The following is an 11,349-nucleotide window of genomic DNA, read 5'->3' as shown; positions in this document are numbered from 1 at the left end:
GCATATACAGTGGGGCAAAAAAGTATTTAGTCAGCCACCAATTGTGCAAGTTCTCCCTCTTAAAAAGATGAGAGGCCTGTAATTTTCATCATAGGTACACTTCAACTATGACAGACAAAATGAGAAAATAAAATCCAGAAAATCACATTGTAGGATTTTTAATGAATTTATTTGCAAATTATGGTGGAAAATAAGTATTTGGTCAATAACAAAAGTTTCTCAATACTTTGTTATATACCCTTTGTTGGCAATGACAGAGGTCAAACGTTTTCTGTAAGTCTTCACAAGGTTTTCACACACTGTTGCTGGTATTTTGGCCCATTCCTCCATGCAGATCTCAGCTAGAGTAGTGATGTTTTGGGGCTGTTGCTGGGCAACACGGACTTTCAACTTCCTCCAAAGATTTTCTATGGGGTTGAGATCTGGAGACTGGCTAGGCCACTCCAGGACCTTGAAATGCTTCTTACGAAGCCACTCCTTCGTTGCCCGGGCGGTGTGTTTGGGATCATTGTCATGCTGAAAGACCCAGCCACGTTTCATCTTCAGTGCCCTTGCTGATGGAAGGAGGTTTTCACTCAAAATCTCACGATACATGGCCCCATTCATTCTTTCCTTTACACGGATCAGTCGTCCTGGTCCCTTTGCAGAAAAACAGCCCCAAAGCATGATGTTTCCACCCCCATGCTTCACAGTAGGTATGGTGTTCTTTGGATGCAACTCAGCATTCTTTGTCCTCCAAACACGACGAGTTGAGTTTTTACCAAAAAGTTMTATTTTGGTTTCATCTGACCATATGACATTCTCCCAATCTTCTTCTGGATCATCCAAATGCTCTCTAGCAAACTTCAGACGGGCCTGGACATGTACTGGCTTAAGCAGGGGGACACGTCTGGCACTGCAAGATTTGGAGTCCCTGGCGGCGTAGTGTGTTACTGATGGTAGGCTTTGTTACTTTGGTCCCAGCTCTCTGCAGGTCATTCACTAGGTCCCCCCGTGTGGTTCTGGGATTTTTGCTCACCGTTCATGTGATCATTTTGACCCCACGGGGTGAGATCTTGCGTGGAGCCCCAGATCGAGGGAGATTATCAGTGGTCTTGTATGTCTTCCATTTCCTAATAATTGCTCCCACAGTTGATTTCTTCAAACCAAGCTGYTTACCTATTGCAGATTCAGTCTTCCCAGCCTGGTGCAGGTCTACAATTTTGTTCTGGTGTCCTTTGACAGCTCTTTGGTCTTGGCCATAGTGGAGTTTGGAGTGTGACTGTTTGAGGTTGTGGACAKGTGTCTTTTATACTGATAACAACTTCAAACAGGTGCCATTAATACAGGTAACGAGTGGAGGACAGAGGAGCCTCTTAAAGAAGAAGTTACAGGTCTGTGAGAGCCAGAAATCTGGCTTGTTTGTAGGTGACCAAATACTTATTTTCCACCATAATTTCCAAATAAATTCATAAAAAATCCTACAATGTGATTTTCTGGAATTTTTTTTCTCATTTTGTCTGTCATAGTTGAAGTGTACCTATGATGATACATTACAGGCCTCTCTCATCTTTTTAAGTGGGAGAACTTGCACAATTGGTGGCTGACTAAATACTCCCCCCCCCCCACTGTATATGTATGAATCTGTTATGTCACTTATATTTTCAATCTGACATTGTGAATTGGAGATATAATCGATTATATACTTCTGGGCCGCACGTGCACCATAAAAATATGAACTAGAACGTTGTCCATGCTTGACGAAGATTCAGGTGAATACTTTTGGAACGATGAGCTTATGGAATACTTTTTGACTGCACTAGATGTCAGTGTGTGAGTGGGTTTCCTCTGACAATGAAGTACCTGACTACAGCCATATTGTTTTGAACCTAGAAGACCTATAGACAGGAGTAGGCAAGAAGGAGTCAGCCGATGTTGGCTAACGCAATGTCTAGTTTGTAACTTACCATACTTTTCTGACCGAGTGAGTGTCTGATAACTGCCTAGTTGGTTAGCTAGCTAAATGTAAAATGCAGATAACAATCATCATTAACCATTATTTTCTAGCTAGCTACAGTAGCGGAATATCTGTCAGATATGAAGTAAAGCAGGATCGTGGCATGCCACAAACAATGCATGTTGGCTAGCTAGCTCACATTAGCTAGATCACGCTAACTAGCAAGCTAATGCCCACAGATGTAACAGCTGTTTCTGCAGCGGCATCCACAGCCACTGATATCATTTTGCCCAGCGCTGCTGCTGCTGGACCTTTGTCAGCACCACCGGAGAATGAGCCCGCCGCTAACGTTATAGAGAATGGGTCTGGGGTTACAGTCGAGACAGAGGGAAAAGAGCCTAAGGCATTATAGATTTACCGGGGAATTTAATATTTTAATTGAAGATGATACTAATTGTAGACGATGTTCAAATATAGGTGAACAATTTGTCATGAATGGTTGTACTAAAAAGTGGAATGAGGCCAATAATGATCATATTTGACAACACAACTGCTTAGCTAACGTAGCTAGCCATAAATGACCAGGTGTTCAAAAATGAAAAAAATCTGAGCACCATCACCACCTTCTTAAAATAACTATTTGTTATCACATATGGCCATTTTTTGCTCTAGGTTGCAGGAAATAGCAGTTACAGGTGTTCAAATTGTTGAGTTTGGACAAAAAGAGCCGTTCAAAAAATGAGCCGTTCGTTCGCAAAAGAACCCATCGCTAGCCTTCATATACTGCATTTTCTTCTCTACTCCGTCAGGCATTCTAAATGCAAGTTGTGAGTGATGTAAAAGTGCTGGACATCTTCCTGTAAGTGGGCTTCCAACAGAGATTGGATATCACATTACAAACCAGCATATGTGACACTAAGAAATATTCAAATAAGGCTTCACACCCTTATAACTCAAAGGAAGTAAACTGAAAGAGAAATGTACTCTGCTGTAGTTGATTGTTAATTCCAAACACAGAAAAGTGTAAAATAGGAAGGGAGATGATTTTTTTTTTTATCTACTGAAGAGTAAAATGGCCATTGGAGTTCAATTTAAGCAACTCTGAGAGTTGGATATTTACACAATTGTGTCGTTTTAACTCCAAAAATATCATCACCATGACCAGAGTAGTTTTAACACAAAATGGGGGCGGGACCATATAGTGTTACATTTGACACCATATGAGTTAAACTAACTCTTGCGATTTGACTGTGCGCAATGAAGTGTTTAAATAGAATAGTATAAAATATATATATACATTCATAAAGATTACACACGCTTATGATAAGCAATGATAAGAGTCATGGACATGATAGACTATGACAAGAATCAGCTTTAATTTGTGCAAGTAAATAGAGCAAAGATTGCAACATGGTATACTGCATATACAATGTACTGTAACTTACAACCCTCTGGTCTGCGCACTTAAACAAACACACTATGCACATAAAACCACATACCATTGACTTTTACAGGAACTGCTCTACAATAACAGGAAATTGCTCAAGATTGCAGTATCAGTCCCTGACATAAGGTGACACCCACATCCTCCTTGTACATCCTCTCTATGAGTCTGCTTTGTGTGTCCCCCGTCCTTATCATTAGCTCCATTTCACTCCTATTAGTCCAGACCATACCCCACCTCCCCACTGGTGATTTGGTAGAGAAGTCTTGAAATACCCCCTGCAATGTCAAAAAAGTACATCCTGTCTAGAGCTCAGTGGCTCCTGCCTTCCTCCAGGTCGCCCATAGAGGGATTGAAGCACACGTCCAGTTTGCGACGGAGACGGGCCCTGAGCATCAAGCGGCGTTTCACACTGGTTGAGGTGGACTCCTGGTACTTGAGCTTGGCATAGTAGTCTGAGAACTTGTTGAAGAGGAGAGAGATGGGCATGCCATTGAGAATGATGCCGAAGAAGATGCAGGAGAATGCCACCACGCGGCCAGGAAGGGATACGGGCACCACGTCCCCATAACCCACTTGGGAGATGCTCACCTGTAATGCAGGGTTAGAGGGACACACTCTCAGAGCTTGCCTTCCTTTGTCGTTGTCAACATGTTTTATGTTAATAATGACACTATGGTTATAACAGTAGTATGTAGTGGAGATAGCGTGGAAGGAAGTCTCAAGATTGAAGTATTAACATTACTGTAATTTACCTTGTTTGTGTTATTTGTGATATCTTGTTTTGACCTTTTGTTTTGTCCCTTAGAGGTAATGGTAAAATTAAACTTGTCCCTGAACAATTACTCTTGGCATATAGAGGTGGAAATGGTATGGAATGTCAGCTTCAATACAATAGACTAAGAATGGAAGTGAATGTAAAAATTGGGAAGTTGCAGAATTGTGTAATACGTATCAAATGATCCATGAGGATCTGCAACAAAATACTGCTCTTCAACTTTCCCCACAAGTCCAAAATGCCGTGACAAGAACAGTATAATTGCAATTCAGTTTGTATTTCACATGTACTAGGATTACATCAGCGAGAACTAATCCTTTAAGTATTTAATCTGAATCTAAACTTGATATACAGTACATTGGGCCGCACACAAACATGATATGCTTCTCTGTTGTCACACAAGAGAAATGCTGGTTTGAAATGAGTTCTCACGGGTTTTATATAGGGGGAAGAGACGATTAGGGGAGGAAATAACATCCCTACGCAATATTCCCCCTGCTGGTGTCCAATATGCCCCTTGTCATTTTATATGTCAAAAGATAATTGGGGGAGGAAATAACACCCCTATGCTGAGTATGTAACTACAGAGGGAGTGTTGGTTATTTCTCAACAATATGAAAAACAGTATTTATATTGTATTGGTCAAACAACATATTTTAAGGTTAGATGTAGCATCAAGGACAAAGTCAAGTAAGTCAACCAAAAGCTACACACATAGTATAATTTACATTCAAGTCTGAGTACAAGTTTGGGTACTCACCGTCGCCCACCACCAGGTATCAGGAATACTCCTGAATGGAGATCCTTCGACATCCCGTTCTACCGAATGCAGGAGGGCAGAGAACATGAAAATGCCCATGGCGATGAAGAGGAAAAGGCAACACACCTGCTGGTAGCATTGGCGCAGGGTGAACCCAAACGCCCTCATGCCGGTGGAGTGGCGGGCCAGCTTCAGGATGCGAAAGATGCGCATCAGCTTGACAACTTTGAGCACTTTGCTGACCTTGCTGACATGAGCCAGGGTTTTGAGATCTTCCTGGGCACTGAGGTCCTCCACATTGGCAAACGCTTCAAATATCAGCTGGATAAAGTAGGGCATGACGGCCACCAGGTCCACCAAGTTCAGGGAGCTTTTGACGAAGTGCTTTATGTCACAAGTGGTAACAAGGCGCATGAAGTACTCGAATGTGAAGAAGAGAATGGAGAAAATCTCTACCCATTCCAGGTAGGTCTTGCCAGAGAGGGTGTGGGTCCTCAGTTCCTTCACAGTGTTGAGGGTCATAGCCACAATGGAGATGAGCACCAGGAGGCTAGAGAAAACTGCAAAGGATTTGGCCGACAGCGAGGAGTAAGGGTTTTCCATCAGGTCCCAGAGGTCTTTGCGAATTCCACCCAGGAACATGGTCTTGTAGCCTTCCTCATCATGCTTTATCTCTATCTCCGCTAAGAGTTCCTTTTCCACCTTCAGATTGTCCCGGAGTTCATCCACCTTCTCCTCAAACAGGATACGGCAACAGCGCTGGGTGTCGTTCCAGCTCAGGCCCCAGTACTGCATCTCCTCCTCGAAGTTGATAGGGCACAGTTCCTGCATCACCCACAGAACACCGCTGCTATAGAAGTGAAAGATGTAGTAAAAGAAAGTTGGGTCGCGATCGAAGAAGAACTCGTTGGTGAGCACCGAGTAGTCATCGCACAGAGTGAGCTGTTTGACGCGGTCTGTGCACAGGGCCAAGGAGCCTATTCGTGTGCGAGGGAATCTGACGGCCATCTTCTTGGGAATGTGAAAGACTTTTCCCCCTACGTTGATGTTAATGTTCTGTTGTGGTCTCAACGTCTCTTTTTGGTGTCTTGGGATCTGGCCCTCAGGAGCAGGGCTTTCCAGGTGTTCCAAAGAGTTCCATGGCTTAACAGAACTGCCCTGGGAGAAATAGAAGGCCTTTTCTTCCTCAATGGTCTGTGAGAAACTGGCTCCCAGCACATTGATGGTAGAGCGTCGCTCTTTCAGCTTAGTCTTTAGCTGAGCACTATTGGCATCCATGATACACTTTCAAGACACTTTTGTTGGTTTTCTGTGAGAGCTGGCTTTTAATTGTGCATAGAAACCAACCAGTCCCAATTGGGTTAACAATGTAAGAATAGCACACAAGAATATCAGAAAACACAAAGAGAATTTACTCAGTTTCAACACTCAGAAGTGCGAGTCGTATCAACCAGGGTGCAGTCTTCATCAGACGTTAACAGAAGAACAAGGGAGGAAACACTGCAGGAAAAAAAGCTCCATCGACTCAGTGCAGCTTGCCGAGCCACCTGAAGCGTCTTATAAAAATCATCTAGGCCCAGTTATCCCATTCAGTGGCATTACTTCGTGCAGTACTTCTCAGTTGTGGTCCTGTAAGTCCAAAGGGCAACAAGGGGAAGAACAAAGCCTCCTTTCTTCCCCTGATGAGGACCGTTATGTGGGGAAGAAGAGTAAAAGTCATTTGAGCAGAAGATCCATGAGGCTCTGATCTAATCTCATTGCTGCCCTTCCTCTTTCTTAAAGCAGTTATAAATAGGAGGGACAAGGGGAGATTAGTGCACACGTTCATGTGGAGATTTTGAACTTGGAAGAGGACGCTGGCTTCAACACTTGCACAAGGCTGTCACTAACACTTTGTCAACTGCTCTTTCTAAAGAAATGTGGTTTCCATCCAGAACCAACCCATGTCGTCTCTACTTCCTAGACACTTCATGTTGATCCAAAAGTGGATAGGTTTAAGCAATTTGGTAGTGAGAAGATAAGTTTGTCTGTTTCCACAGAAATTTTAATTAGAAAGTCATTACAGGTCATAAAATACACTTGTACAGAACATGGTAGATGCCAGATCCACTTTGCCCTCTGATTTGGCTAAGGAGGAATGTGTGCCTTCTTGCTGAAACATATCCATTCCTTTCAGATCTACACAAGTTCTTAGTGTAGGAACTAGGAGTTGCATCTGAACAGGGCCAGTCAGATCCCAGAGCCTAGTGTAGGGGCTAGGGGTTGTGTCTGAACAGGGCCACAAGTAATTTCTCTTACACTCACTGTATTATTCTCTCACCGATGACGTTTCACATCCTGAACCAGTTAACCAATCTTCCTCAAACAATGGCCGATGAATTTTCTTTATTCAGATTTGAATTATGGAAGTGGTATAATCTGCTCTAATTTAATTCTACCTGGGAACATTGTAGTTGACAGTTTGTGGCAAGATGAGGGGCAGAATGCAGCCATAGATAGCAGTCATTGGTGCCAATTTGTTACTTGTTTATTATTTCACCTTTATTTATACAGGTAAATCAATTAAGAACAATGAGGTCATTCATTCATTCAATCATTCAGTAATCCCCGCCACCGTAATCCACTCTACTGGACCTGATTGTGCATCATCAGAAAACTACTTAACCTGGATGCCCTATCGCCTCAAAAGACTTGAGGTCAAAAGTCCAACAGTCACCTAAGGCTATACATTTAGAAGACAGCCATGCACAAGTGGGCTTAACTATGGTAATGTTTGATAGGTTGATGTTTAACTGCCCTGTGATAATAAAAGTACTACTCTAAGTGATCGCTTTACAATGCTTCTGTATCTTGTTTCCGACGATATCACAATAGTAATCCAAGGCTGCTTTATTACCTTGTTAATTTTCCTTGATCTGAACTAATAAGGAAGGGAATTAAGGCGCCGCTCCTCTCTGCTCATAATTCTTGTCATGCCTGGTTTAAAGGCAACCACATTACTCACTGTACAAAGCAATTGTCTGTATACCTTTGTCTGTACATTATTCCTTTAAACTATTTTATCGCCCCCAGAAACCTCCTCTTACTCTCTGCTCTAGTAGCTCTAGGCGACCAATTCTCATAGCTTTTAGCCGTACCCTTATCCTACTCCTCCTCTGTTCCTCTGGTGATGTAGAGGTGAATCCAGGCCCTGCAGTACCTGGCTCCACTCCTATTCCCCAGGCGCTCTCTTTTGATGACTTCTGTAACCGTAATAGCCTTGGCTTCATGCATGTTAACATTAGAAGCCTCCTCCCTAAGTTTGTTTTGTTCACTGCTTTAGCACACTCTGCCAACCCGGATGTTTTAGCCGTGTCTGAATCCTTGGATTAGAAAGACACCAAAAACTCGATATTTTCATCCCCAATTACAAGATTTCAGACAAGATAGAACGGCCAAAGGGGGCGGTGTTGCAATCTACTGCAAAGACTGCCTGCAGAGTTCTGTCTTACTATCCAGGTCTGTTCCAATTTGAACTTCTACTTTTAAAAATCCACCTCTCTAAAAACAAGTCTCTCACCGTTGCCGCCTGCTATAGACCACCCTCTGCCCCAGCTGTGCTCTGGACACTATATGTGAACTGATTGCCCCCCATCTATCTTCAGAGTTCGTGCTGCTGCGACCTAAATTTGAACATGCTCAAAACCCCAGCACCCTACAATCTAAGCTTGATGCCCTCATCTCACACAAATTATCAATGAACCTACCAGGTACCACCCAATTCCGTAAACTCGGTACCCTCATAGATATCATCCTAACAAACTTGCCTCCAATACACCTCTGCTGTTTTCAACCAAGATCTCAGCGATCACTGCCTCATTGCCTGTATCCGTAATGGGTCAGCGGTCAAACGACCTCCACTCATCACTGTCAAACGCTCCCTGAAACACTTTCAGCGAGCAGGCTTTTCTAATCGACCTGGCGGGGTATCCTGGAAGGATATCGATCTCATCCCGTCAGTAGAGGATGCCTGGTCATTTTTTTAAAATGCCTTCCTCACCATCTTGAATAAGCATGCCCATTCAAGAAATTTAGAACCAGGAACAGATATAGCCTTGGTTCTCTCCTGACTGACTGCCCTTAACCAACAGAAAAAATACCTATGGCGTTCTGCATTAGCATCGACAGCCCCGTGATATGCAACTTTTCAGGGAAGCCAGAACCAATATACACAGGCAGTTAGAACAGCCAAGGCTAGCTTTTTCAAGCAGAAATTTGCTTCCTGCAACACAATTCAAAAAGTTCTGGGACACCGTAAAGTCCATGGAAATAAGAAACCTCCTCCCAGCTTCCAACCGCTCTGAAGATAGGAAACTGTCACCACGACAAATCCACTATAATTGGAGAATTTCAATTGCATTTCTCACGGCTGGCCATGCTTTCCATCTGGCTGCCCCTACCCAGGGCAACAGCACTGCCCTCTTGCTACTCGCCCAAGCTTCCCCCATTTCTCTTTCTCCCAAATAAGTCAGCTGATGTCCTAAATGACCTGCAAAATCTGGACCCTTACAAATCAGCCGGGCTAGATAATCTGGACTTTCTTTCTAAAACTATCTGCTGAAATTGTTGCCACCCCTATTACTAGCCTCTTCAACCTCTCTTTCGTGTCGTCCGAGATCCCAAAGATTGGAAAGCAGCTGCGGTTATCCCCTCTTCAAGGGGGGGACACCCTTGACCCTAATGCTACAGACCTATTATCTATCCTACCCTGCCTTTCTAAGGTCTTCGAAAGCCAAGTCAACAAACAGATTCCCGACCATTTCGAATCCCACCACACCTTCTCCGCTATGCAATCTGGTTTCAGAGCTGGTCACGGTGCACTCAGCCACGCTCAAGGTCATAAACGACATCGTAACCGCCATCGATAGGAAACAATACTGTGCAGCCGTATTCATTGACCTGGCCAAGGCTTTTGACTCTGTCAATCACCACATCCTCATTGGCAGACTCGACAGCCTTGGTTTTCTAATGATTGCCTCGCCTGGTTCACCAACTACTTCTCTGATCGAGTTCAGTGTGTCAAATCGGAGGGTCTGTTGTCCGGGCCTCTGGCAGTCTCTATGGGGGTGCCACAGGGTTCATTTTGGACCGACTCTCTTCTCTGTATACATCAATGATGTCGCTCTTGCTGCTGGTGATTCTCTGATCCACCTCTACGCAGACGACACTATTCTGTATACTTCTGGCCCTTCTTTTGACACTGTGTTAACAACTCTCCAGGCGAGCTTCAATGCCATACAACTCTCCTTCCGTGGCCTCCAACTGCTCTTAAATACAAGTAAAACCAAATGCATGCTCTTCAACCGATCGCTGCCTGCCCCTGCCCGCCTGTCCAACATCACTACTTTGGACGGTTCTGACTTAGAATATGTGGACAACTACAAATACCTAGGTGTCTGGTTAGACTGTAAACTCTCCTTCCAGACTCACATCAAACATCTCCAATCCAAAGTCAAATCTAGAATTGGCTTCCTATTCCGCAACAAAGCATCCTTTACTCATGCTGCCAAACATCAACCTTGTAAAACTGACCATCCTACCAATCCTCGACTTCGGTGATGTCATTTACAAAATAGCCTCCAAAACCTACTCATAAATTGGATGCAGTCTATCACAGTGCCATCCGTTTTGTCACCAAAGCCCATATACTACCCACCACTGCGACCTGTACACTCTCGTTGGCTGGCCCTCGCTTCATACTCGTCGCAAAACCCACTGGTTCCAGGTCATATACAAGACCCTGCTAGGTAAAGTCCCCCCTTATCTCTGCTCGCTGGTCACCATAGCAGCACCTATCTGTAGCACGCGCTCCAGCAGGTATATCTCTCTAGTCACCCCCAAAACCAATTCTTCCTTTGGACGCCTCTCCTTCCAGTTCTCTGCTGCCAATGACTGAAAGAACTACAAAAATCTCTGAAATTGGAAACACCTATCTCTCCTCACTAGCTTTAAGCACCAGCTGTCAGAGCAGCTCATAGATTACTGCACCTGTACTTAACCCATCTACAATTTAGCCCAAACAACTACCTCTTTACCTACTGTATTTATTTATTAATTTATTTGCTCCTTTGCACCCATTATTTTCTGTCTCTACTTTGCACTTTCTTCGCTGCAAACCAACCATTCCAGTGTTTTTTTTAGTTTTATTTTACTTGCTGTGTTGTTTCACTTCACCTCCATGGCTTTTATATTTTTATTTATACATATATTTGTTTGCCTTCACCTCCCTTATCTCACCTCACTTGCTCACATTGTATATAGACTTATTTTTTTTCACTGTATTATTGACTATATGTTTGTTTTACTCCATGTGTAACTATGTGTTGTTGTATGTGTCGAACTGCTTTGCTTTATCTTGGCCAGGTCGCAATTGTAAATGAGAACGTGTTCTC

The 11,349-nt window shown here is 43.5% G+C and overlaps 1 protein-coding gene across 1 annotated transcript; it reads right to left on the bottom strand.

Annotated features, from left to right (window-relative positions):
- Window positions 1–3,290: 3,290 nt before the first annotated feature.
- On the bottom strand, window positions 3,291–8,276 carry LOC111952562 (potassium voltage-gated channel subfamily V member 2). The gene is made up of 2 exons (XM_023971379.2): window positions 4,919–8,276; window positions 3,291–3,971 (listed from the first exon to the last, which is right to left on the bottom strand). Exons 1-2 carry the CDS (start codon window positions 6,194–6,196, stop codon window positions 3,693–3,695), a joined length of 1,557 nt encoding a protein of 518 aa, XP_023827147.1. The 5' UTR covers window positions 6,197–8,276; the 3' UTR covers window positions 3,291–3,692.
- Between the last annotated feature and the right edge of the window lie 3,073 nt (window positions 8,277–11,349).

This window comes from Salvelinus sp. IW2-2015, linkage group LG26 (genome assembly GCF_002910315.2).
Source record: "Salvelinus sp. IW2-2015 linkage group LG26, ASM291031v2, whole genome shotgun sequence".
NCBI classification, from domain to species: Eukaryota; Metazoa; Chordata; class Actinopteri; order Salmoniformes; family Salmonidae; genus Salvelinus; species Salvelinus sp. IW2-2015.
Note: the sequence above shows the minus strand (reverse complement) of the source record. Positions and strands in the feature narration are given on the sequence as shown.